This window comes from Neodiprion pinetum, chromosome 5 (assembly GCF_021155775.2).
Source record: "Neodiprion pinetum isolate iyNeoPine1 chromosome 5, iyNeoPine1.2, whole genome shotgun sequence".
In the NCBI taxonomy this organism is placed as follows: Eukaryota; Metazoa; Arthropoda; class Insecta; order Hymenoptera; family Diprionidae; genus Neodiprion; species Neodiprion pinetum.
The window spans coordinates 23480088-23506970 of NC_060236.1; the positions used below are offsets into that span (position 1 = coordinate 23480088).

Consider the following 26883-nt stretch of genomic DNA (forward strand, 5'->3'; position numbering starts at 1 on the left):
GACCACCCTAAGCTCGAAAGAATTTTATTATACCAGGTCCTGTCTGTGAGGTCGTGCCAAAGCAGGTATGTAGCATAAAACGTGAGGCTTGAAATATGGCAACGAGCGGATCCTGAGCTTGTCCGTAAAATTGGGAGGAACCATTACGGAAAAGTTCAAATTCAACTATGATTTTTGCACTGCTTTTCGCACTGCGATTGATCATTGAAATTTGTCGCAGACTCAAATAGCGATCACTGGGTCAAGCAAAATGAAATATTCGTTGACTGCTTGAGCAGTCGTGTCGTTGAACTCTATTGATTGATCTGTCAAAACGCTTCGAAATGACTTTACTTCAGCGTCAAATTCACCGAATCCGTATTACAGTTTTGAGCATTTTCAAAGTAAATTCAACAGTGGTCAGTCTTTGGTGAATTAGTTTTAACAAGTTGAAACTCGATAGTTTTCGTGCAAAAATTACTGGACTATTAGAAAACATTTCTGAATGTCTAATCAGGATTCTTTGATTTTATATGCACATTTTTAGAAACTTTGTACAGAAAATGAGGTGAATATGCGAAGAAAGATTCTCAATCATACGACATCCAAAAATTGAGTCTTTTGGAAAAGAAATTTTTTTTTTTAGGAAAACTTTGAAAGAAACTTAGACTTTGAATTCATCCGTGGAGCAAAGTTATTCAAGAAATTCAAACCCGAGATTTGTCGATTCAAAAAGCGAAGTTCAGAATCCTAAAATATGGATGTACGTAAATGAAAATTTTTTAGTAAAACTTGAGAAAAATGGAAAGCCCTGCAGAGACAATGAAAGGAATTTTTCAACATCGGCTGTTCGTTGCTCGGACGGGGCGAGGTGAGAACAATTTATAAGGGAGCGAAACCGGTCCGTCGAACGAATCTACGATTTAACTCGGTGGTTCTGGGTCTGATTGCGAGTGATAATTCAAGGCAAGAATTTCTAGCGCCAGGTTAATACGCTTGTCACGTCGTCCTTACACGTTTTGCCTGGACTTCAGCCAGCTCGGATTTTCAACTAACGGTGGGGATGTGCTTGCAGTGAATCGAGAGAGCTTGCAGAGCAAGGGGATGATGAAATGAATGGAGGGTCCGAGGATTGGAAATGACTAGCTCCGTCGATGCAATAGAACCCGTAATGCTGCGACCCATTATATCGACGCTCAGACAATGGAGTATTCCGGTCTACGAGTACCGTGAAACCCACCGAAAGGATGCACTTTGACATCATTCCGTGGCTCTAGCATAAAGTATAGACGGTCCTCGAACCTGGGTTCGAAGAATACTCCGGCCACACAAGGCTTCGTCGCATTACCGCAGAACGGATTACGATTTTTTGGAACTTGGTTCGTTACGTGTCCATGCATCCTGTTGGCTCTTTGTTGCGTTTTAGATTTTTTGAAGCTTCGATTTCACTGGAATAGTTGAAATTAGTACGGGTGTGTTTATTCATTATAACGACGTTAACATCGACTAAACTAACGCCATGAATAAATTGTCACCTTGATTCGCTGGTACACTATACGCCCGTCAAGAGAATTCAAGGCTTTACATCGATCGGGACGGTGATCTTTGCACCCAGTTCACATTGAATTTGTTCCAATGATTTTCCTTTCGTTTCGGGAACGATGAATATAACGAATAATACACCACACGCGCAAATCACACTGTACATCCAAAAGGTAGCGTAATTCCCGAAGGCTTCGACAAGGTCGTTGAATGTCCTTGTTACCAAAAAAGCCATCAACCAGTTGAAGGAACAGGCACTGCTACCAGCGATGCCTTTTATTTGTGGTGAGAATAGCTCACCTACCATCATGAATGGAATTGGCCCGAAACCAAGACTGCTCATGAGGATGAAGAGGCAAACAGATACAAGCGGGATCCAGTTGACCGATGAAACGTCCACTCCGTTCTCCTCCAAGTAATAGTATGTACCCAAAGCGAGCATGCCGACCGCCATTGCACTTATCGATGCGAGAAGCAGAATCTTACGGCCCAGCCTATCAACTATGAGCAGACTGGTGAAGGTCGATACGACCTGTAGAGCTCCAACAATGATCGTGGATGCATCGGTGGAAATGGCACCGTTCTGACCAAAAATACTTCCAGTATAGAATACAATCGCATTGACACCGCTCATTTGCTGGAAGAACATCAAACCATAGGCTATTATCAGTCCGTTTCTTGCTACTTTCGACCTCATTGCTGCAAGAAATGAACCTTTGTACTGCAACTCTTCCGCAAGGACTAACTTCCTCGTGATAAGTTCACGCTCGACGTCATATTTAGGGCCTCGTACTCTGAGGAGACTGTCCCTAGCCTCTTCTTCTCGGTTCTTCATCAAATAGTATGTCGGACTTTCCGGCATGAACGAAAACACGACGAAGAAAATTAGCGGAACGGCCGCGAAAGTCATCGATAAATAGTATATCGGTATTAGGGTGCCGAGAATGTACGAAATCAGAATTCCAGATGTCAGCATCAACTCGTGAAACGCTCCTAGCCTTCCTCGGATCGTCTTCTCGCCTATTTCTGCGGTGTAAACTGCCACCGCAACGCAGAATCCGCCTCCACTGAAGCCGAGTAGAAACCTTCCGACACAAAACATGGCTACCGAGTTGGCCCAGATGACGAGTGACCATCCAATGGTGTAAGGAACGACTAGTATCAGCATGCTGCGCTTTCTGCCGAAAGCGTCCATCATCAATCCCATGGGAATACAGATTGCCGCTGATCCCAAATTCGTCACCGAACCGATCCACGAAAAGTCCGAGGTGCTCATAGTGATGTTGTACTGTTCTGCCAATTTTTCTCCGGAATCGCCACCTGACGTCGACCATCCCAAGACTCCACCGAATGCCAGTGCTCCAAGGGTAGCAGACAGTGCGGCAAAGTATTGGGGCAGCTGTTTAGCTGGAACGGCTGGTTTTGAATCATCGCCGCTTGACACCGATAATGTCAATTCTGACACAGTTATTATCTTCTCGGTCATCATGCTGGTATGTCTGCGTGCACGAACGACGTCCCCTTCCTCACCTACATCATAAATAATGGATTGATCATCGGTGGCCAAAACGAATCATTTGACAATACAGACTTGTACACTTCTAGCACATGACTCGGATGAAGCGAAATAGACCTAGCATTTCAACTTCAACTATTTTTATTTTTTCTTTCAATTCATCAAATTGTCAATAGTCTGAGACTACTTATACCCGTACTGACCGATCAGTTTACCAAATTAGAAGAGACGTTAGCTTGGACTATGTTTGTGATAAAATTCGAAATCTAGAATCTAGCACATCTGCTGTTCAAACTTTTGATCACAGGCATAATGTTTTCGTACAATTTCATCTGTTGACCATATGTTTGAGAATCGTACAACGAATTCAGAACTTTTGGAAATTAGTTCTTTGTATAAATTCATTTTGACACGTACAGAAACCGGTTTGCTTTGTATTCTCATACATTTCACTGACATCAAAATTAAATTCTTTATATACGTATGATTATGATTAAATTATTATATACATTGATCCAAAATTGACCACCATTCATACATTAATCCATCGAGTATTAAGCAATCTTAACAGCACGATAAGAGTATGGGTGAATATCGAGGGCGAACTTTTTTGTCTTCATAACACAATTGAAGTCCAAATAACTTCCAGTTCAACAATTTTTTTTTCTTTAATCTTAGTCACAATTTTCTGCAACGCAAAGAATTAACATACACGATTCAAGTGTTTACAATTATGACACATCTCGACATATTTATAGAGCTTGATGAAGAAATTTCGATCAACTTACATTGCACAAAGTTCGATTGTTTGGTAAGAATACAATCTTAATGCATGTACAGCAGAAGTCAAACCAATTGTGAGTGACTTGAAAATTGTCGATGGGTTTATCCGTATGAAAAATTGTCGAATCGCTGGTAGTCATTTTTCATTTTTAAGCCGATAATGATCAGTTTCTGTATCGCCACAGTACAACATCAAATTCCACAAACAACGTACCATTGATTGTCAGGAGAGCGTGCAAAAAAACCTCTTTCTCTCAAAGATTGTCAGAAAACAATTCTTTTTTGGCCTGCGGTAAACATTGACCGCAAATGATAAACCGTCACTGACTAACGAAGTTTATGCTACTGTAGATTTATCCAAGCAAACGTCTTTCGAAGCTTGTTCATACTTATCTTATCAGGCTCATTTTCAAGTTTAAGTGGAATTCGCGATCTAAACACATGCTTGGGAAACCTATTGCAGGTCGAACTTGGAAATTGTGTAATTACTTATCAGTTCGCTCTTTGTTGTTTCATAGTTTCAAAAGTTTATTATTCTATAAACCTAATCAATGTGTGGATAAGTATTATCTAAGTTATTAACTGTACGAATTGTATCACGTACGTCGTTTCACACAAAGTCGTGTACAAGATGTACAAAATCAGATACTGGGAAGTATATATCGGTTGGTAATGTTATATAATAATCTACGGTAATCTAAACGTTATAATCGTACAACAAATTGAATGAAACTGGCAGGAAATGAACATATGAAAATATTGTATAGTTCATAATTATGAGAATATAAAACCAAGTAGAATTTTTGTTCTGCCGTTGTAAAAACTGAAGCTTGTGCAAAGTTTACGCTTGTAATGATAATCCTCTATCTGTTACTGCATGAAAACTGTTAATGGCACAGTTATGGAAGACCTCGGAAAAGAATCATTTTTTTCTTCAAAAATAGGTCAGCATTGCTTATGTATCAGTACTTCGGAGGTTGCACGTGCAGAATGAATAACTGCAAAGAGAAAAAACTTTTTGAAATAAATACTCGCATTTTTGTGGCTGTATAATTTTTCCTTGTGAAAGGAGCACAAGGAAGAGGGGGAGATGTTTTTGGCATATGGCACAAGAAACTGAAACGCGTCAAATTAAAATGAAAACCGGAAGAGCATTCATACGAAATTATTCGAGGTTCAAAAATTTTCGTCATACTTTCATACGATTTGAACATTTCCTTTTCTTTCGAAGTTTTCCTTTACTTTACCATATATGTACATATTACATGGAAGTGCGGCTTAATGTTATCTTGAGAAACATTCTTAATTTTATCCTGCTTTGCGAGAAGTTAAAAGTCCTTTTGGTACTGTATTGATGTCGGTAAAGATAAGAAGTTTATTATGTTTACGAAAGAAGTTTAGGTTAACGAAATTTTCGTTTATTCAACAAAATTTTCGATGAAAACGGAGAAATATCAATATTCACTAGTATATGCTTACTAGTCTATTTATGATGCCAGCGATAAAGAAATTGGCTTATGAAACAGCGCAATGGAATGAAAAAATTCACCAAGTCAGGCAATTGCAGAATTTAAAGTAAGAGGTTTCTTGACGTTATTGCAATGCAAGAAAAGTAAAGTGAAACATTTGAAGCCAGACAAAGATTGCAGTGTATAACCAAAGTGATAGATCAGTTGGACAGCTAGGCTGTCATCGAATACCTTAGTGAAACTTCAATCGAGTACCTATTGATTAATAAAGATACAATTAATGTTATTTAAAATAAAATTTATTTCATCTTACAATTAGTTTCTATCATTTGAGTCATTTCTTTCAATCGCGATCGTGAAAACTTGCGTGAAAAGCGCCTGAATCCAATGATCAATGAATCAGTCGAGTCAGACAAACCTATTTTTATAATTTTTATTCTAGACAAATTTTTTACTTACACGTCACAGCACCGCCTGGGGCATCAACCACAACCCTTGGCATAACCGTTTAGGCTAATCTCAGACTGACAAATTCTGGTTGATGACTTGAGGCAAAGCTTACCCTGCAAGTGTAAGAAGTAATGATGATATAAATTTGATAAACTGGTGAATTCGAAAAATTAACGACAGAGCCAGGAATCGAACCTGGTATCTAGAGATGCTTGACCGGAGCCTTACTGCACTGGACCACCTAGCCGCCCTGACTCTGTTGTCGTTAATTCCTCTCATCACCAGTTTAGTTGAAATTTGTTTTCTTGTGCTTTGTATGTGTGAATAGAAAGTTTTCGTCTCTTAAGCACCCGATGTAAGAATGTATGTAAGGAATGTTTACATGTTGGAATCTTACGCTTCTGATGGGAAGCACGTAAGACGGTCAAAGACCTCCTAAAAATTGAAATGCGGATATGCATTATCATTAGTTACGAGACAATTCATTGTTGAAGATGATCCACTAGGTGGTCTAGTGGAGTAAGGCTCCGGTCAAGCATCTCTAGATACCAGGTTCGATTCCTGGCTCCGTCGTTAATTTTTAGAATTCACCAGTTTATCAAATTTATATCTTCAACAATGAATTGTCTCGTTCCTTACACACATACTTACATCAGGAATGTAAGAAGTAATGGTTGTAGAAGCCTTCCAATTTTTTCTGAAATCTGTTCGATCAATTGAATAATATGCGCCGTAGATCAGAAAAAAAAATCTTTGTCAGCTGTGATCGGTTTTTTATCTTTTAGGTACAGTCAGTTTCATTCTCCAATCTCACAATTATGCCAAACATGTTAGAATACGTCATCGTTGATAGGAAAATTATCACTTTCTGTCTTACCTGTTTGTACGTTGGATGATACGTTTACAATTAAAACATGAGTTTATCTCGAAAGTTGAATTGAAGTTAGACGGTTCAAGATTGAATAAAATGTTAAAGTCGGTGATGAAAGATGATTCGTTCGTTTAGTTTACAGTCGGCAAAAGCCTTCGAAGATGAGCCGAACGACGCGTTTCTGTTGTAAAAATTGATCGGATACCGTCTGACGTGGATCTTGAAATTATTGATTAAAAACTTGAAAAATTATTCACATTGCTGGTACGTGATGACGACTGTTGCAGATATTCACCAATTTACATTCTGAATTGAGTTAAATTAAATAACGTGTAAGAGGAATGACGACTTGCTCATCTGACGTTTTCTCGTTGAGTGCTTTGTAACTCCTCTTTCCACCGCTGCCCAGGTCCTCACTAACTAGTAAAAATGTTAATGGACGCGTATGCGAACACTTGTCATGCTACAGTATTCGTAAATAGAAGGAGAGGGAAGATACGAAATTCCAGCAAGCACAGCGCGTTATCAACCTGGCCGATAAACAGTCGAGAGAAAAGTTGGAGCGATAGAAGCACCTGATTTATGACGCGGAAACATTCCAATACATCTGTGTAAAGATGGATTTGTGCTTTGTCAATTCCGTATTGCCATCTTTTGCGTTGAATAAAACGCGGAACATGTAGTTCATCGCAGTTTACTTGCACGTATAATTAATCGGATTTTTTTTTCAAATTAATTTTTTTCACACTGAATAACTTTGACAATTTCCAATATTTTTGAATAAACTTTGGTTTTTACATTCAGTGTAATATGTACTTCTGAACAGTGAGGCCTGTCATATTTTCGATATCTAGTTTTCCGTCAAAGTTGGAAAATCAATCAGACTTGATGAATAAATAAATTTTTTTACTCTATAGTGCAGTAAATTTAATCAGTCAAACAGTATTTAGAAGAAAATTGGCAAGCTCCTAAGATTATTATTTCTTCTACGTAGATACGTTAGCAGGATAAGCCCACCCTTACGTAGCTGGAACGTTCAATTTAATTGGCGATTTTCAAAAATTTCATATTTTGCAACGCCCCACTTGTCATAAAACCAGTTTCCTTATTCGGTTGAATTCGTCAAGGGTCGCAGTTTATAGAAATGAAATACGTAGTTGATTACTTTTTGAAAATCAACTCTAAAAGTACGTTTTCAGTCGTCTTCTCCCACTGTCTGAAATTGAAAAAATAAACGTGGTTCCACACATAATTTAAATTTTCATTTTAATTTAGTTGCTTCGAAAATGTCGAGCCTCTGAGCCTGCTTTTCGATGTAATGAATTTATGAATCTGCGAAAAGAACAAGTGTAAGAATTAGGCTTATTTTAATTGTTCGTAACCCCGTTTACATTTGAATAAGTATCAACGGTGTGAATAATGTTCAATTTTATTTCCATATTCTTGTACACGAGGATTCTAGAATACACTGAAGAAATAATGGAATGAGAAAGAAAAATTTAGTCAAAAAACGTAAGAAACTTATCAAGCACCCGATAGCAACTACAATCACGATAAATTTTAACATTACGACTTTTTTTTTCTCAGAAATAAATACAATTGATTAGATGCAACTGTCATGAAAGTCAGAAAATTCGATAAATAATAATTCCCAAGTTCGGTGTACAAAAGTTACCGCGTTGCGAAAATAGCCGGAGTCCATCGCTGACTTTCAAATGGGTCTGCATTTTTGTGAAGCTTCTGGTCACCCATATCGCGATTGATTTTTCTAAAAATAATTTTCAGCCCGATATCTCCTCCGCTAGTGTTATATTGGAAATATTTCGATGTTCAGCAAAAGTAATTTTTCCCTGTCATCATTGACAAACTTGTTTCTGTTTGATTATTTAAAACTAAAGAGCTGAATACACCAGTGAATGAATATGAATTTACATACTCAGGTAACGATACAGAGTGGGTTAGTGTTTGCGTGAGAACGAGTTTTGTGAATCCGTACTGGTATTCAAATGCCTACCGCGACAAGATAGTCGGTGATGAATTCATAGCGAAATTGGATGATCTACGAGTGAGTCAGAATGATATCTTCCGAAACGGGAATCGTCTTTGCACCCAGCTCTCGCTGAATTTGCTCCAGAGGCTTTCCCTTCGTCTCTGGTACAATGAATATAACGAATATTACACCGAGTGCGCAAATAAGACCGTATAGCCAGAAGGTAACGTAGTTACCAAAGGCCTTAACGAGGTCATTATAAGTCCTTGTTACTAGAAAGGTTATTAACCAGTTTAAGGAGCAGGCACTGCTACCAGCGATGCCCTTTATTTGCGGTGAGAACAGCTCGCCAATCATCATGAATGGAATTGGCCCGGCACCAAGACCGCAAACGAGAATAAAGAAGCAAACAGATACAAGCGGAAGCCAGGTGATCGATGAAACGTCGACTTCGATGTGCTCCAGGTAGTAAAAGATTCCCAGAGAAAACATGCCTAACGCCATTGCTCCCATTGAACCCAGAAGCAGAACCTTACGCCCAAGCTTGTCGACGGTGAGCACGCTGATAAAAGTCGCTACGACCTGAAGAATCCCGACAATGATTGTCGATAGATCCGTAGAAATAGAGCCGTTTTCACTGAACATAGACCCGGTGTAAAAAATGATCGCATTGACGCCGCTCATTTGCTTGAAGAACATCAAGCCGTAGGCAATGAACAGGCCCCTTATCGCCACCCTCGTCTTCATTGCTCTGAGAAACGACCCTTTGTACCGCAATTCGTCGGCAAGAGCCGACTTCCTCACCTGCAGTTCACGTTCGATGTCATATTTGGGACCTCGCACTCTGAGAAGATTGGTCCTGGCCTCTTCTTCTCGGTCCTTCATCAAATAGTATGTTGGACTTTCCGGCATGAACGAAAACACGGTGAAGAAAATCAGCGGAACGACCGCGAAAGTCATCGACAAATAGTATATCGGTATTAGAGGACTGAGAATGTACGAGATCAGAGTTCCGAAGGTCAGCATCAGCTCGTAAAATGCCCCCAGCCTTCCTCGGATCGTCATCTCGCCTATTTCCGCCGTGTAAACTGGTACCGCAACGCAGAATCCGCCTCCACTGAAGCCGAGTAGAAACCTTCCGACACAAAACATGGCTACCGAGTTGGCCCAGATGACGAGTGACCATCCAATGGTGTAGGGAACGACCAGCATCAGCATGCTGCGCTTTCTGCCGAAAGCGTCCATCATCAATCCCATCGGAATACAGATTGCTGCTGCTCCCAGATTAGCGATTGAACCGATCCAAGAAAAGTCCGAGGTGCTCATAGTGATGTTGTACTGTTCCGCCAACTTTTCACCCGAGGTACCACCTGCAGCTGACCATCCTAAAACTCCTCCCAAACAAAGTGCTCCAAGGGTTGCAGACAATGCAGCAAGGTACTGAGGCAGCTTTTGCCCTTCAAGCACTGACTTCGATTCGACATTTGACGACAGCGTTGTCTGGGATACATCCTTTACCATCTTTGTCATACTGGCTTCACTTGTTTGATAAAGCGGTATCTGCTCAGTCACCTGCAAGGTCAACATGTCAGCAATTCGGTGTTGGAAAGTACATATGAAAAGTAAATAATGCATTTATGCACGATAAGATTTCGACAATTAGGGGCACAGGCACCGGACGCGGTGAAATTGACTTTGACCTTCACACCTTTCATCTTTGATTCTTATTCGCATAAGTTTTAGAACACGTACTCGCACGTTTGGTAATATTTCTCTGGCGTCATACATCTGCAGGAGGTATTTTCTCTTTGGATGTTCGGAAGTCAGCTTGTAATTTTTTTAATTACTCTGGCGCACATTTTAATGCCTTGCGGATGATCGTGATCGGTAAGCTCTATCCGTTCACCTTGCAAACCGAGCAAACCTTGAATCAGCCACAAAATAATAAATAAAAATATCGAGGACAGTATAATCTCGAAGTGGTTGTAAATTTCTTGTAATATGAGCTGTCGCTATAAAAACATACCAGTTTGAAGAATGCGGTGCGATGAACGCCTCAGTTTCGGAAATTTGCAAAGTCAATTGTGTTCCTTTACTCGCTGCAAACTGATCGCAAGTAATCATCGAATATACGTGAAGGCGGAACTCGTACGACTGTAAATTAAGACCGATGTATCCGATGTATTGCAGTGTTTTTTGAAGCATTATTGCGCTAATCTTATCTGTCTGATTTCAAGATATTGTATGCATAACTAATGCACCAAGCGCTGGGCACTGTGCTCCGTAAATATCAACGCGTGACAAAAAAGAAGGGAAAAATGGCAGCCGTAAATGCCCTATAATTTCTCGCTTTTCTTATCAATTATAATGTCAATAATACGGTGCTCGTTATGAGTCATTCAAAGATACTGCACATGGTGCAGTCTTAAAGAAGATTAACATTAATGTGCACAAGCGACACAAGTACGTCATAAATCTGCCGAGAGGAATGTACCCAAGGTCACAAATTGGAAAAAATGCAGCGTCGTAAAGAGCAATAATTTGAAATAGTACTCGTTTCCGAGACCTTATCGAATCCCACTGTAAACTCCCAAGAAGTCTTAGCTTAATGCAAGCTTTGGTTAAAAACATTGAAAAGTCAAACATTTCTTCGAAATTCAGGCCAAAGTAACTAATGTTTTGTAATACTTTTTGCGTAAAGTCGTCTAATTACACGATGACCTGATCATTGAGGATAGACGTTCTATCTTCGACCACCTTAGTACCGTATGTGACCATCAATCGTAGCATTTGTGACCATATTCATTACCTATAAAAAAAAAAAGAAAAAAAAAATGCCTGGCCACAAATAGCGCAAAGGTCCTATTTGTTTCGTTTTGAGTGCTGTGAAATTTGATTTTCAAACTATCGAGTAGTCATAAGTTGAACTTATATTTACTGCAGAAGACATTCTTCTGGCTGGATTAATAACTGAATGGATTTCTAGTCCCAGAAACAACAACAACGCTTAAAACGACTGTCCAAACATGACGTGACTAAAATGATCTGGATCTGGAGTTGAAAATTGAATAAAATTATTGTTGGAAATCGTAAAAATAAAAAAAAAAAATAAAAAATTAACGAAATTTCAGAATTTGAGTACATTAGGCAAAGAAGTGTGCATTCGGTAGTTTGATTATGATTAAATTTTCGTTGGTTGGTAGTTCGTGCTCTACTTTTGGATGTGCCAAGTATTAGCTTACAGCATTCAAATTCATGACGTGGCGTGGTTGTCTCGGGCGCCTCACTGCTGGCTCTTGATTTCACTGATTCAATTGTTTCTGCATGCACTTTCAGCGTTTCACCAACTTGGCTCTCTCTGTCTCTCTCTCTCTCTCTCTCGCTTTCTCTCTCTCTCTCTCTCTCTTTCCAGTACACTTCTACGTTTCAATTTCATTAAATTCAGATGTAGTGAAAAAGCAGAAGATTCTTCTCGTTCATTTCAAGTATTTTCTTATTTTGATGGGTGTACGTTTTCATGATTATCATTTCACCTCTTTGTCCCTTTGATGTCGCTAGGATATTAATTAGAAAACTCTTTCGTCCTTAATCATTACAACTGCCGTGCGACGACGAGGAAAGTTTCCCTTCGGCAATAACTCTTGTTTTTTTTTTTTTTTTTTTCTTTGCCTTTCTCCTCGCCCGTGTATCTTTCCGTCCATCCTATAAAGTTTGATACAAGCAAGTTGAAATTAGTTCGATCCTCAGCTCATGCCCGACCCAGTTCTTCATGAAAGCATAACTGGAGAAAGAGAAGAACTGTATATCTTTTTGAAAAAGCAAAATCATGATGGAAACAAACGTCTACACAGGGTGAGCCGAAAAAAAAAAGCAAAACAGGAACTATATGAAACGTAAATAAAATTCAAAGGAAAACAGAAGAACCACTTTTTGATTTCGGGTTTGAAAATCTGGAAAATCTTTATTCGTTGTTAAGATACACGCGATTGAATAACAGGTTGTGAAAAAATCGCTTGAAGACTGAAAAAAATTAGTATTAAAGAATGTTTAGCTTAATGTCCTTGTAAAATTATGATTCGAGTATTAAATATGGAATTTCAGAAATTCTCTGAAATCTAATTCACATGACAGAAAACGTTTCTCGTAAAACAATAATCAAAACGCGCGCTCCAAAGTAAAAATGTGGACACAGTTGATCGTATAACTGAAATCCGCTCCCTGTTGACTTTTTTGCGTTGATCGTATCAATTGTTAGACAGCTAAAATATCAATAATCGATGATGAAATAAATGAAAAGCACAGTGTTGTAAATTTTGCTGTAACTGGCTGAACCAAATTAAATTAGTCCTCGAATCATAATTGAGGATCGAAATTAAGTTGAACATTATTTGATATTAATTTTTTTCAGTCTCACAGCGACTTTGTCAAAACCCGATTTTCAAGAGCGTGTATCTCGGCAACGAATAAAGATTTTTTCGATTTTCAAACGCGATATGAAAGATTCGTTCTTCTAGTTTCAAGAAGAATAAACAAATTTCCTGCAATCGGTCAACGCGTTCGGATCTTATTCACGTTTCAAATCGATCCCCTATTTTCGGCCCACAATGTAGAATTCATCGAAAGTTCGACGAAGAATAAATAGGAGCGTGAAGTGAGAAAAAAAAAAAAAAAAAAAAAAGAAAATAATTCAAAACACACTCGAGACTCAATATCCTAGTTTACGTAGCTAAAGCGGAACGGCGAAACGGAACGTTGTCCAATTAGGAGCTGCGCCGTTGCAGGGTAGAATAATTCGCGCAATATCGTCCGCCGCGCTCCAAGGGTGATTCAATCTTTGCTTCTTGCTTCGCCTGGCTCTGCACCAGCTCTGCAGCATCCGTTAACGAGTTCTCCGCAGGATCGAAGACAGTTACAGAATTCCCTCAGCTCTGCTTCATTGCAATCCGCGCGTGGCCGACAAACTCGGGGGAAAAATCTACCTACCTCTACCAGATTACTCGATAATGTTATAACCGAGAGATTTCTCGGCGGTAATGTCTATGCGCTTAATGCTCCGCGTAATCAGAAAAATTGTCGCGAATTTCTCGGCATAATTGCACAGGAATAAAATTGCTTACCAAGAAGCAACGGAAATAAAACTAACCGGTGTTACTCCTAGATTTTTAAGGGGAGACTTCGGTGAAATTTTGAACAAGAGTCTGTTTTTTAATTTTCACACGATTAAAGAAACGGGTGTAAAGAATCCTTACACCGGTATTTTGGTCACGGTATTGTATGCATTGAAAAAAAGTTTCAACTTCCTGCGATGAAAATGTTTACGCAAAGAATTTTTCCAAGACGATTCTGCCCACCACCTTGCGAAAAATTCATTGCGCATAAATTTTCATCGCAGGAGGTTGAAATTTTGGATCAAGGTCTATACTGCCGTAATATGAAATGGGTAAAACGATTTTTCATACGACTTCTAGTAACGATTTTCGAAATTTCACCAAAGTTCCGCTTACAAAATTCAAATTTGAGTGTTAAGTTTTACTAGCTCGTTCAGTGTATTCAAAAATTGAATTTGAAATCATGGAAATAACGGACTCGAAGAAAATCAACTCAAATTACGAAAAATTGTTCATGTAACTAAAAATGTATGAAAATTGAGGAAATTGTTGATAATTTTCGACAAAATAAACAAAACAATATGTCATATAAATGGTGTCGCGAACTATTCCTTTTAGGAAGCATTAAATGAGGCTATTTTGTAAGAGTAATAGAATCTTCTTTAATTTTTAGAATTCATTCACTTCTTATTAACAAAAGTAGTAAAGAATATTTCCAAATTGAGAAAAATTTTCTCATCCACTCATTCAATTAGAAGTACCTACACTCAACGAAATGTTTTCTGCGACATGCAGAGTTATACTTAGTCGGATGTGAACCGGTTTGTCTAAATTTCGTACAACTGGATGAAAATTCATCAAACGAGAGAAGTCCGAGGCGATGAATTTGCATCATCAGGTGTATTCGTACCGCGCACGCCGAAATTTCTGTACACCGAGAGAAATATTTAGTTCCGGTTACCGCTCAGTCTTTAACTATTTTCATTTTTTACCACAATCGAAAAAGTATAGTTCTGGGTAGAAAATGAAAATTAGTTTTCTAGCTGTTACCGGAAAGTCTAGTATCCGTTGCTATTCTTTATCATTGCGATCACTGTTGCTATATTTTCTTGCAACCGTTGCGAAAATTTAATGCTTGTGCGAGAATAAATTGACGTTATAGCCGTGTTTAACTAAAAAAGTAGAGTAAACCGCGGGCTCTCCGCGTCTCGAGAAGTGCGAAAGCATCGCCGGCATCACTGACGCGTGAGCATAACGATATACTCAGACGTACGCGGGACGTGGAAAATCGAAAATTCGACCCGAGTTAGGGGGAAAGTTGGAGGATCTAACGCGGAAATAATGAGGCGTGTAACCACGGTATCCTAGGGAAGTTCCGCTATCGAGAACGTACGAACATGATCTCACGTGTAAGGGCCATCCATTTCTCCTATCTGCGGCCGGCCTCGCAGACCGACGACCAACTCCTCCTAGATGCTCGACGGAAGCCGAGCCCAATCCTCCCCTCGATATAACTTATACACACCCGTAGTCGATATTATATACTGACCTCAAGCCTGCAGCTATACGTTCGGCCAGTAAATAATAACGCCCTCAACCGTCGGCCCTTCACGCGTGGATATACTTCACTTTGTCGACTGGGTGGAGAAATTGGCCCGCCGATGAATTTCGCGATTTATTACCGTTCGTTCGTTTTTCGATTACATCGAAGCTCATTTGCACGATTTTTGGCTATTTTATTTGCAACACTTCGCTCTTAAAGAACGAAACTCCATCTTTGTTGCGTTGAAAAAGAAGATGATGCTTTTCAACCGAAATACGAACCTACTGTCAAACCGCATGTTCGAATACTCAGGGTCGATCGTTCTTTACTTTGGCAATTGAGAGTTGCTACACCTGATTTTTCCCGAAGCACATTTTGATCTACTCTTTTACGGACTGAGAATATCATACTCTGAGAAAAATTCATCACACGTATAGTTACTAGAAAATTTGTGATTGTCCTCTCAATGACCGTTTGAATACTTTTGTATTTACAAGAACGTATAACTATGCTAGTAAAAATTTAGCGTATGATTATAGTCATCGATGAGTATGAATTAGTGTAATATTGAATATCTTCTTTTTCGTAAAAACAGCGTACGAAGTGAGTTTTTTGCTGTTTGGCGTAATTTTTACCGTTGCAATTGTCCTAATAAACGGAAAATTCAAAAAGATTATTAAACTATACAAGTAGGGCTATGGTCCAAACTATGATCGATTCATTCGGTTCGATAAAATTATTTAAGGGGCAATAATGTCAAAAATACGTGAGAAAATGATATTTTGACTTTGAGGTAAATTCAAAATTGTCAATTTCGCAATATCGACATGATTATAGCTGAGAACATAGCCATACTCGTATAATTTAATGATCTTTCTCAATTTTTTGCCTAAAGTAACCATTTTCTGATATTTTGCAACAAAAAGGTTTTGAACGATAGTCCAAATTGTATATTATTGTTCACAAGCCCTGAATCCCAAAAATTCCGTATAGATTTTGAGAAAAAAATTCTAGAAAATGAGGTAAAAAATCCAACGCTGACCCAAGAATTTTCCCCTTAAAGATGCAAAATAACTTATTTTCATTTTGCACCCAGCTCTATGTTTTTCATCTACGGTAGGAAATTAAAATTGCTGAAAACTGTATGGTAACCGAAACAAAAAATTCTTTTAAGTGCCGGAAGGTTGAGTCGTGTTTCAAAAGATGAAGAACAGTCGTGATTTCATTATTATTAATTGAAAGTCGAATTGAATTGCCATTTGTAAGACCAAGTGAGGCCAATGTACGAAATTTAGGAAACCCTCCTCATCGGTTCAAAAATTCAATTCACGATAGTTACAATGACATATTTCACGGTCATTGATGATTTGGTTCGCTGGATATAGTCTAAGAGCCAGTGGACGGCTACCTGCATGTATTTGACCAAACCTGGGATTTTGTACAGTGAGGCCCCTATACCTACCATATATGAGATGGGGGTTCACTAAGCCCCAACTGGTGGACGCGGCGCGCGCTCAGGTAAGACAGGTATCGATTTTTGGTGAATTTTAAATGCATTTGACCACGTCTGCCGTTTTGATATTTGAAAATATATTATTATTATTATCTAAAAATAACAATGGCAGACCATTACCACGCGTTTAGCATAGTGGCAGACAGTTTTGAAAATGCTGAAAAAAATTAAATTTTGAAATTAATTGACCAAATCTGCCATTGATATATTTTGTTTATTAGGGTCTTAAAAACTTATATTCATCACGGCAGACGGCTTCATGGCGTACACACTTCAGCAGACAACAAAACCTTAGCTACTATCCGGTCATATGTATATACATATATGTATTAAGTTATCTATTTCACATCAATATGATTTACTTTATCATGCATCCATATTAATTTAAAATTTAATTTTGTAAACTATGTACTAAAAGTGATGAGTTTGACGATAAGAAAGCAAATATATTTCGGAAGAATCTCAAATATTAGGGTATATTGCAGATAACAAATAATCATTCAAATATTTATTTAGTTTTCTTCTTTTTATTTGTTTAAGACAAAATTTGAAAAAATGAATAAAAAAATATGAATCGTGCATGCTTTACAAAACATTTATTTTTTCCGACTAATTTCAATCTTCATTCACCGTCATCGGAGTCAAGTCTGTCGTGGTGTGACTCGTCTTCATCATCCGTAGAATTGGAATGTGTAAAAATTAAACATTAATTATAAAATAAAAATAATTGGAAAAGTGATCCGAACATATTCGATAAAAAATTGATTATTATAAACTTACCAGGGACTTCGGTGATTAAGTCACTCACAGAAGTTGGCAGCTGATCACCATCAAACCATTTGAATACAAATTTGTCGTCCTGCTCAATCCAACCATACTCTAATGGGTCCAATGTGGTAGGTTGCTTCTTATAAGCATTTCTCCAAACACTTGAAATATAATGAGCTCTTAGAAGTTGCTGGTAAAGCTCACTCTTACACGGTGGTATTGAGCTTGCATCAAAATTCAGTATTTTTTTAGTGAAATTTTCATTCACGTCAGAAGCTTTTAGTCAATGAAAATTTCACTAAAAAAATACTGAATTTTGATGCAAGCTCAATACCACCGTGTAAGAGTGAGCTTTACCAGCAACTTCTAAGAGCTCATTATATTTCAAGTGTTTGGAGAAATGCTTATAAGAAGCAACCTACCACATTGGACCCATTAGAGTATGGTTGGATTGAGCAGGACGACAAATTTGTATTCAAATGGTTTGATGGTGATCAGCTGCCAACTTCTGTGAGTGACTTAATCACCGAAGTCCCTGGTAAGTTTATAATAATCAATTTTTTATCGAATATGTTCGGATCACTTTTCCAATTATTTTTATTTTATAATTAATGTTTAATTTTTACACATTCCAATTCTACGGATGATGAAGACGAGTCACACCACGACAGACTTGACTCCGATGACGGTGAATGAAGATTGAAATTAGTCGGAAAAAATAAATGTTTTGTAAAGCATGCACGATTCATATTTTTTTATTCATTTTTTCAAATTTTGTCTTAAACAAATAAAAAGAAGAAAACTAAATAAATATTTGAATGATTATTTGTTATCTGCAATATACCCTAATATTTGAGATTCTTCCGAAATATATTTGCTTTCTTATCGTCAAACTCATCACTTTTAGTACATAGTTTACAAAATTAAATTTTAAATTAATATGGATGCATGATAAAGTAAATCATATTGATGTGAAATAGATAACTTAATACATATATGTATATACATATGACCGGATAGTAGCTAAGGTTTTGTTGTCTGCTGAAGTGTGTACGCCATGAAGCCGTCTGCCGTGATGAATATAAGTTTTTAAGACCCTAATAAACAAAATATATCAATGGCAGATTTGGTCAATTAATTTCAAAATTTAATTTTTTTCAGCATTTTCAAAACTGTCTGCCACTATGCTAAACGCGTGGTAATGGTCTGCCATTGTTATTTTTAGATAATAATAATAATATATTTTCAAATATCAAAACGGCAGACGTGGTCAAATGCATTTAAAATTCACCAAAAATCGATACCTGTCTTACCTGAGCGCGCGCCGCGTCCACCAGTTGGGGCTTAGTGAACCCCCATCTCATATATGGTAGGTATAGGGGCCTCACTGTACAAAATCCCAGGTTTGGTCAAATACATGCAGGTAGCCGTCCACTGGCTCTTAGACTAATACTGGATATTCGACAGCCATAATGTACCGGTAGTGGAGGGATATGCGAAACCTATGAGAGCAGTCTCTCAACTCTTTGAGAAGCAGTGGAACGTGTACTTTTCATGCGCCGATAAACACTTTTTAGACTTTTGGGTGTCCGAGTCATTAAAATTTCATGCAAAACTGCAATAATTTATTTACTTATATGTTTGTTACGAACGATTACCGTGAAAAACTCGTTTTTTTTTTTTTTTTTATCGGTTCATTTGTAACGTGGTCAGCTGAGGCTGTGAAATTTTTTTTAAATATTTTCCATACACAGTTTTATGGTATGAATTTTATCAAAATTTTCCGTAGGCTAGTTTTATGAACAAAATTTTTTTCCTTCATTTTGAATTGCATAATTCTGATTTGAGAATCGTAATCAGCGATCCCAAAAACCTACAGATTACTCATGATTTTCCAATTTTCCTTCCCGGTTGCTGACGTTGAAAATGGAGAATTTCTATCAGTAGCGCGTCGCTGTTTATCACTCGGGCGGCGTGCTACAGGACGAACGTCTCCATTGCCAACGAAATGGACTGGGAAAAAAATTAGCTGTCGCAAAATCATTTTCCGCACGTAAACAGTCGTATTTCCCTGAGCAATATCTACGTGCTCTTGGTTGTCAAGTATGTAGAGAATATTGGATAGCTGGAAAAAGTGACCGGAATTTTGTACGAAAATTCTCAGTGAATCGGACCGTTTCTCAGAAAATATTATAACTAGGACAAGGAAGACCGATCGTATCTAAAACTAATCGCTTTTGAGTTGAGAAAGGCCCCGTTGATTGGGATCAAAGATCAGTCGATTTCAACGTCAATGAAATTGTACAGTGTGGTAATTTTATTTGCAATCTTTAATACGAAACATAATTGATAACCGTACGTGGGTTGTACTATGCAGTAGACGTTGCTTTACTGAAAAGCATGCTATTTAACGCGTCTCCTAATCCTGAATTTGTCAGGATCAACAGATCTCAGTACAATGTCGTACGCCAGCCGTAAATCTTTGACTGGTATCACTTTATCCTTGGTCAGAACGTACTTCCAGAGAATCGTTGCGGTGATTGTCTTCATGAGGATCATAGCGTACTTTGATGCTGGAATTGAGAGAAACTTGTTCAGTCATTGGAAGTCACGGCATCGGTACCTCTGTAATCGTGTTTTGAACTCTGAGCAATAATCTTTCGCTTAAAATTACACCAAATATGAAATTGATGACGATGTCGGAGAATCTCGATGAATTATTAGTATAACGATATAAGTTCGTTGTCAATTATAGTACTTTCCTTACCGATACAATTTCGTCGTCCCCCACTGAATGGTAAGTATGAGTATGGTTCTTGTGTCGCGAATCTTTCGGGTAAGAATCTGTCTGGATCAAATTTGAGAGGGTCGGGCCAGTATTTCTCATTTCTATGAACGCCGAAAATATTAAGCATGACCGAAGTCCCTTTTCGCACTGTACATTGGCCTATAAAAAGGTTGATCATTGTAGGAGTAACTCGATACGCCGTCTTCGAATCACATACCTATCACTTGATAATAAGGAAAACACTGAGATACGATAGCAGAAAAATAGACTAAATGACGAAAGCTTGCGAACCTAATTCGAAATCATCCGTTGCTTCACGGCCGATTATGGGCGCACCCGGGAACAGGCGCATAGTTTCTTTGATCACTCTTTCCATGTACGTCATTCTCGCCAAGTGATCCATCGTAAACTGTAACTCTTCACTGTCATCGTGTGAGACATTCTCTCCAAAAATGTCACACAATTCCTGGTATATTTTTTCCTAAACGATGATACAAAAAGCGAATCATTGTACGTAGAGCATTATAAAAGGTAAACAACACGCAATGCTTGCTTCTGTAAGATCATTACATAATATATACCCGCATAACAAACACACCTGAATGTCTTGGTGGGATACCAGCATCAACAAAACATAGTTCACCGTGTTGGCCACTGTATCGGTGCCCTAACACAGAATATTAATGGTTAGATTGCAAATGATGCATCTCATAGCGAGTTGACAATGGTCTTGGTGGACCAACTGTTCCGTTCTCAATGAATCACAAAACTGACGAGTATAACAATTTATTCAAGCTACGCCGCGATGACAGTATCACTGTGTTATACTTACAGCTACGATCATCGTATCAACATGATTCTGGATGTCTTGGTCTGTCAGCGTTTTGTTGTCGGTCGATAGTCTCAGGAGATTTTCTATCAGTATCTGAGGTCCAGCCGCGAAATTACCTGATACAAAAATGTGAAAGTGAAAGAATCGGCATGCAGCACACCTCACCCATTCATGAACGGCACCAGAAATCTACTGTTATCCTGGTTTTTAGATGTCAAAGTTGTTGGGCAAAAAGCCTCAAGTACAACTCACGGCCAATAAAACAGAAACTCTATCGTGGTACTGTAAGACTACATCTGGATTGTGTGGTACTTGCCAAAAGAATCTTGTTCATTATCGGCCGATACTCCTTCATCACTACGACGGACGATTGTTGCTTTCTTCTGTCGGATGACCTGAAATGAAACCGTACTATTTGTTTATTTATCCCTCAGAGTTTACACCAGCGTTTTGGCCGTTTTGATAAATTAAGACGTCCACCAATTGTTGCTCTGTTCAAGTACTTCGTTTTAATGCGTATCCCAGACAAGAAGAAACAATTACGGAAATATGCTTATCGTTCATAACTTAGAACGAAACATGCGGATGCCCGTTACAAACGAATTCTTGAACCCCTTGCGGGAACGCAATACCAGGGAATACGTGTTGATAATTGCAAAAAAATTGGAAAATAGCACGGAGACGAGGGTCATGGATCCGAAACTCCTATAGCGGAAATTGTGCAGGCCAGCGGATAAGTGAAACTTCAGTATTGTTTCATTTTTTTCAATAGAATTTCGGCGGCACTGAGCGAAGAATCGACGGTAACATCATAAAAGTCACGCGTGATCAGGACGTCACGCGTATGTGGAAATCTGTCGATGATTTTGTAAGCTATCTTAATTCTTGTTGCAACCTTAAAGGCGACATTTGAAAAACTAACTGTACAACTAATTTTTACACTGCCCCGGCCGTTGCCTGAGTTTCGCGACGAAGCGTGAGCTCAATTTCGTTCTTGCAGCTTTTATCGCAGGTCGCTGAGATATTATATTATGCAAGTGTTGAGTGCTTGGTAACTTCATCGGGTTTGGTCAAGTGGAGCAAAAGTGCGCGTAACAAACGTCGGTGTAGATGTCGTGAATCGTTCCAACTACAAAATAACGTGTTACTTCGTTCTGTTCTATGAATCTACCTCTTTAGTCAGCTCAAACAATATGCTTCCGAATAAATAGTAACAAACAATCGACTGCAAGAACTTTCAATATCGGAACGAAACTCTGCCGAACGGTAACAACGCAAAATCAGAGCACCAGTGGAAATGAATGTTGAATCCGAATACATCGTCAAGTTTTGTCATCGTTTATATCATATACTCAATATGTCAAAGAAATGATTTTTAGGAGAATGATTCGTCCGTACTCTCGATTGAAGTTGTCCTGCAGGTTATCTTGCCTCATTCCTTTTTAGAGTACTCCGCAAACGATTCGGGTGATAGGGTACTTTTTGTCCGCAAAATGACATGACCAATGCATACCGTGATTATGTTAATGAAGATATCCAGCACTTACGTTGATACCAAACTCTTGTATAAACTTAATGTGTTTCCTTTGGTCCGTGCCAAGTTGAGTACGATTGAAAATAAAGTCTGGGTACAGCCAAGGGCTACTGCCTCGTTTGACGATAGTATTTATCAACCTATGAAGACAGAATTATTGCACAATCTGAGGATTAGCATTGGTTACTTGAAAAAATATGAATCCAAGATTCAGGTAGGATTGTTAAAACAACGTTGTGCTCCATATAAAGTGATTAGGTTTCGGGTCGTGAGAACAACGTGTAATTGAGCAAGATAATGTGGTGACCACGAAAAATGCACTCCAATTTACTTACTTAGTTGCTGCTTCGTCGAACTCACATTTCTCGGTCTCCATTGCTTTCAGATTGATGCCCATAGCCGTCGCTGTGACACGTAAAGTATAATTATACTTGCCTCGGATTACAAAAAAAATATATTGTTCACATGCCCATAATTGATTCTCCCGAAATTACAGCTGTCTTACCATAGATTGCGTCCAATGCACACAGCGAAACGTATTTGCGTACTTCGAATTCCGATCCGTCCAAGTGTTGCTCCATCTTTTTGGCCAGTGTCCCTGACAGAGTGGCAAATGTTTCGACAAAAGACTTGAGAGCCACGGAATTGAAGGACGGCTGAATTAGTTTTCGGTGCACTTCCCATACTGACGCTGTAACGAAAAATTCTCTAGTATTCGGCAAAAATTTTGGATATCAACACAGACCAATTGCCCCAGATATGCATTTCGATAGAGAAACATGGCCAAATGTATTCACTGGTCATCTATTCGTATATCTGAAATCCAATTCCCATAGCGATAGGGGAGTATCTATAATACATGTGTCAGTGGGTGGTTTTCAATATCAATATGCGACGGATAATATTTCGTTTTCTTCTAGAATGAATAGGTTGTCAAGTAAGGTCGAACAAATGCGGAAACAAAAAAGTGATGAAACCGAGCCTTCAATCAGTGTCAGTGATGCTAATTGTCGAAAAAAAATTAGAAATATTCAACTGTAAAAATTTTCGAAATGGCGGCGAAGATGTTGACATACTGAAATTCAATTGCAATCACCTTACTATATCAACTAGATCAGAGAAATTCCAGAATTATACACTTGTTTTTTTTAAAAATCGATACTGCTTGTCTGATTCTAATAAATGATAACCGGGTTGGGTTCGGATCGAATTCTCAACAGATCGTCTCACATCAAGTCAAACTGTAATAAACAATGACGTGTTTCTGGTCCAATCAGGAATTTACTATCTGTAAGTGATTAAGGTCACATGTACCATACTCTCATTGCGAACCGACGCACTGAAAAAAGAATCTGTCTTACACGATTTATAAGAAGTTGATTTGCGAATGGATCGAGCTATTTTTGAATGCAGCATGACGAACTTTACGGATTTTTCAGTGAAAAAATGATAAAATGATGCGATTTCTCTTATGTGATAACAACAAGATATTTATAATTGAAATTCCGAAATGAAACGTTTTCATCTGCCTTGTAAACACTTCCTTGAATCAGATTCGACTTGATTGGCTTCATTTGCTCCGTCTCAATCTCGATTCGTTATGTTTTCAATCAGACAGATTTTTCACCCGATCGTACGTCACGTACATTTTCAATCTTTCAGATCCGGCAAATGAATGAATCCAACACGGTGACGATGCCGACAATTGAGATGTTGCGAGACATGATCCGATAAACGTGATTATCATCGTGACAACGTACGTGTGGACGTAAAAACACCGACGATTTACGTCAGTAATCACGATGATTATTGCCATGATTACGCGACATATGAAGTCCACCAGTACCAGTAGGAAATGGAGTTGAATGTGCTGGAAAAATTATTATGAAAAAAAAGACATGCATCGTCATTCACGCATGTGAAGCTTACAGCCAGATCACTCAATTCGATTTCAGTTGTCCGCAATAAAAGTCTTTGAGGCTCAATATATCTCGCTTGAAGTCAAATGGTAAAGTAACATCGTTCACCTACCAGGAGCTGTGACTAATCCGTTCCCCATCCAGGGTCGCCCGAATTCGTACAAGTAATTTTTCTCAATGGTCTTCGGACTGAGGAGTATCTCCTGAAATGACGAATTAACTCAGATCTCAAAGTTCCGTCCGTGTTCGATTATGATCAGACTACTTTACCTTCAGATGTTTAGGTGAAGTTATGAGGAACGCTGTATGGTCACCAATTGTACCTCGACACCACGTAGGATAGTTTTTCCCTATTTGATTTATCCTGTTCAATATGGCTGCAATTGCACATTTTATAGTGCCTCAGTATAATACTATTCGTTACCTAAGATTCATTCACCAATTCGACAAGAAAAGGATCTTGCTTACCTTCCTTACCGCCAAATAAGAGATACGCATGGCCTATGAAAGGCAGACTCGGTACTTCCTCAGGGTTTAGCGGGTATTCGAAGAGCAATGCAACTTTAAACAGCTTGACTGTCAAATTGATTATCCGGTACAATACGAAGCATGCCACCGCAAGCGTGGCTACCGTCAAAGGGTCCATACTACGATTCAGTGAAAACCCGAATCTCTGCTCTCTTTATATATCTCAGAAATTTGTGCATAAAATTTCAATGAAATCGGCCTGTCGTATTACAACACTTCTCTCTGCTAGATTCTACAAAACTTAAGCGGTATTCGGAGCTGAGGGAAGATAAGATTTTTGTATCCGCTCTGATCGAACTGATCACTGGAACCTGAAACCAGATTCTCTGTTTTTATATGATTGGAGAACAACGCATCACATATCGCCCCCAGAATGATCGAACATTTTTCCCCCTCCCTATTTTAAGGATAGCAATTATTTAATGTTCACATGGAATCAGTGAGCGTAGAACCTGAATTTACTCGTAGCTTATTATATAAATCCGGTTTGCTTTCAAACTCAGAGGTAAAGCAGCTTGCTAACATTGTATCCGTTTTCTTCTTGTGCGTCAGAATTTCATTAACGCGGTATTCGGAGTTAGTTGACTACTACTTGTAGTCTTGAATATTTTATCAGCGGTAACAAGTTGATATCCTTCAACCCAGGAAATTCGTTGTACGTGACGTAATTACAGCGTCCTAAGTCATCTCGCGTGTCAGAAGTCACCACATTTCTAATAAGAAGATTCTGTTTAATCGTGTGTATGGTTGTTCGCGAGTGATCAGACTCTAAAAATTACCGATTTTTACTATTCATACTGTGAGTGTGATCAAAAGCAATCGGTTTCTCAAAGCTACTATTGAAAAATATCTCATCCGTGTCATTTCCGACAGCGGCCATTTTTCCCACACCCATCCGGTACATCTTACATTGAGTTCGTATGGATCTTCCGCTTCACGACTCTACGTAAGACAATTTTTTTTTCTACAATTTGTCAAACAAACAAACTGGATTCAATAACTTTCGTACACCAAGCACGGTTATAACAAACCATCCTGTGATGCTGTCAGAACGCAGTGACTACTGAACCTGCGGTCACTCTAAAGCCCTGGTAAAACGTGCCGACACTCCATGCAGCGAACGTCAAAATAGTCGCCACAACCGTTGATTGAAATGTCAATTGCCATCGTATTATTCGCAATTAATAATCCAAAAGCTTCAACTCTTATCTGAGTACTATCACGCGGATTATGCTCTCCCGGTAAAATGCATGCATGTTTGAAAGTTTCTTGATTCTTGGAGCAATAGGCTCCGTAGATTTTAGCAGAGTATCATTTTGGGTACTTCGACTTCATCCATTGTCGGAACATATTCACGAGGAATCGTTGTATCCATGCAGGAGTTTCTGTCTGAGTTAAGCCACACTGGCGACTTTGACTGACTCGTTGTCAGGATCGGGTTGATGACCGTCCCATCATTGGTATTTTGCATATTTTCCGAAAGTCCAAAGAATCAGCCAATTCATCGTATCGGATAATTCACAAACCAACGCGAAAAAGAAGCTAGGCTTGGCTCGATTTTGGCAGAGCAATTCTTGAGCGTTTGATGTTAGAAAAATTTTGATAGTCACTCGGAGAACGGAACAGGCCACTCGAAGGCGAAATTGAAAATGTAACGCGACTCGTCGAAAAATCAAATCTAATTGATGATTAATTGTACCTTTCTCTGCATTAGACTTGTTGTCTTGGCAGTTACAAATAATTAGTGAAA

General features: G+C 38.6%; 4 protein-coding genes across 11 annotated transcripts in view; 1 reads left to right on the forward strand and 3 right to left on the reverse strand.

Annotated features, from left to right (window-relative positions):
- The window catches only part of LOC124218524 (neurotrimin), a 409542-nt gene that overhangs the window by 204180 nt on the left and 178479 nt on the right, over positions 1–26883 (forward strand). The gene's annotated exons all lie outside the window — the stretch shown is intronic.
- Positions 1443–7001, reverse strand: LOC124218522 (facilitated trehalose transporter Tret1-like). 5 transcript variants are annotated; one of them, XM_046625050.1, is made up of 3 exons: positions 6868–7001; positions 5749–5852; positions 1443–3051 (listed from the first exon to the last, which is right to left on the reverse strand). In XM_046625050.1, the coding sequence occupies exons 2-3, from the start codon at positions 5789–5791 to the stop codon at positions 1553–1555; spliced, it is 1542 nt and encodes a 513-aa protein (XP_046481006.1). In that variant the 5' UTR covers positions 5792–5852; positions 6868–7001; the 3' UTR covers positions 1443–1552. The 5 variants fall into 5 exon arrangements, with proteins under 5 accessions (XP_046481006.1, XP_046481009.1, XP_046481008.1 ...); XM_046625053.1 differs by having other exon boundaries at positions 6960–6978; XM_046625052.2 differs by lacking the exon at positions 6868–7001 and adding an exon at positions 6391–6855.
- On the reverse strand, positions 8039–10726 carry LOC124218523 (facilitated trehalose transporter Tret1-like). 2 transcript variants are annotated; one of them, XM_046625057.1, is made up of 3 exons: positions 10627–10726; positions 10353–10506; positions 8039–10172 (listed from the first exon to the last, which is right to left on the reverse strand). In XM_046625057.1, exons 2-3 carry the CDS (start codon positions 10386–10388, stop codon positions 8670–8672), a joined length of 1539 nt encoding a protein of 512 aa, XP_046481013.1. In that variant the 5' UTR covers positions 10389–10506; positions 10627–10726; the 3' UTR covers positions 8039–8669. The 2 variants fall into 2 exon arrangements, with proteins under 2 accessions (XP_046481013.1, XP_046481012.1); XM_046625056.1 differs by having other exon boundaries at positions 10353–10524.
- Positions 19827–25442, reverse strand: LOC124218521 (cytochrome P450 4C1-like). Of its 3 annotated transcripts, none has more exons than XM_046625049.2 (12): positions 25074–25441; positions 24876–24955; positions 24718–24808; positions 23192–23377; positions 23022–23091; positions 22700–22826; positions 21469–21547; positions 21153–21268; positions 20919–20987; positions 20612–20801; positions 20300–20479; positions 19827–20105 (listed from the first exon to the last, which is right to left on the reverse strand). In XM_046625049.2, the coding sequence occupies exons 1-12, from the start codon at positions 25249–25251 to the stop codon at positions 19936–19938; spliced, it is 1536 nt and encodes a 511-aa protein (XP_046481005.1). In that variant the 5' UTR covers positions 25252–25441; the 3' UTR covers positions 19827–19935. The 3 variants fall into 3 exon arrangements, with proteins under 3 accessions (XP_046481005.1, XP_046481004.1, XP_068992314.1); XM_046625048.2 differs by having other exon boundaries at positions 24876–24982; XM_069136213.1 differs by lacking the exon at positions 20919–20987 and having other exon boundaries at positions 24876–24982; positions 25074–25442.

What these genes read in the sequence shown, in the direction of transcription:
- LOC124218522 (XM_046625050.1), bottom strand. Translation starts at nt 5,791, where the DNA reads ATGCCAAGGGTTGTGGTTGATGCCCCAGGCGGTGCTGTGACGT. An exon ending in CCCAGGCGGTGCTGTGACGT is followed by an intron (nt 3,052 to 5,748) that starts GTAAGTAAAAAA and finishes TTTATGATGTAG; the next exon opens with GTGAGGAAGGGGACGTCGTT.
- LOC124218523 (XM_046625057.1), bottom strand. Translation starts at nt 10,388, where the DNA reads ATGTATGACGCCAGAGAAATATTACCAAACGTGCGA. An exon ending in AAATATTACCAAACGTGCGA is followed by an intron (nt 10,173 to 10,352) that starts GTACGTGTTCTA and finishes TTGACCTTGCAG; the next exon opens with GTGACTGAGCAGATACCGCT.
- LOC124218521 (XM_046625048.2), bottom strand. Translation starts at nt 25,251, where the DNA reads ATGGACCCTTTGACGGTAGCCACGCTTGCGGTGGCATGCTTCGTATTG. An exon ending in CTTATTTGGCGGTAAGGAAG is followed by an intron (nt 24,983 to 25,073) that starts GTAAGCAAGATC and finishes GTGCAATTGCAG; the next exon opens with CCATATTGAACAGGATAAAT. An exon ending in TTGATACGATGATCGTAGCT is followed by an intron (nt 20,988 to 21,152) that starts GTAAGTATAACA and finishes ATTCTGTGTTAG; the next exon opens with GGCACCGATACAGTGGCCAA.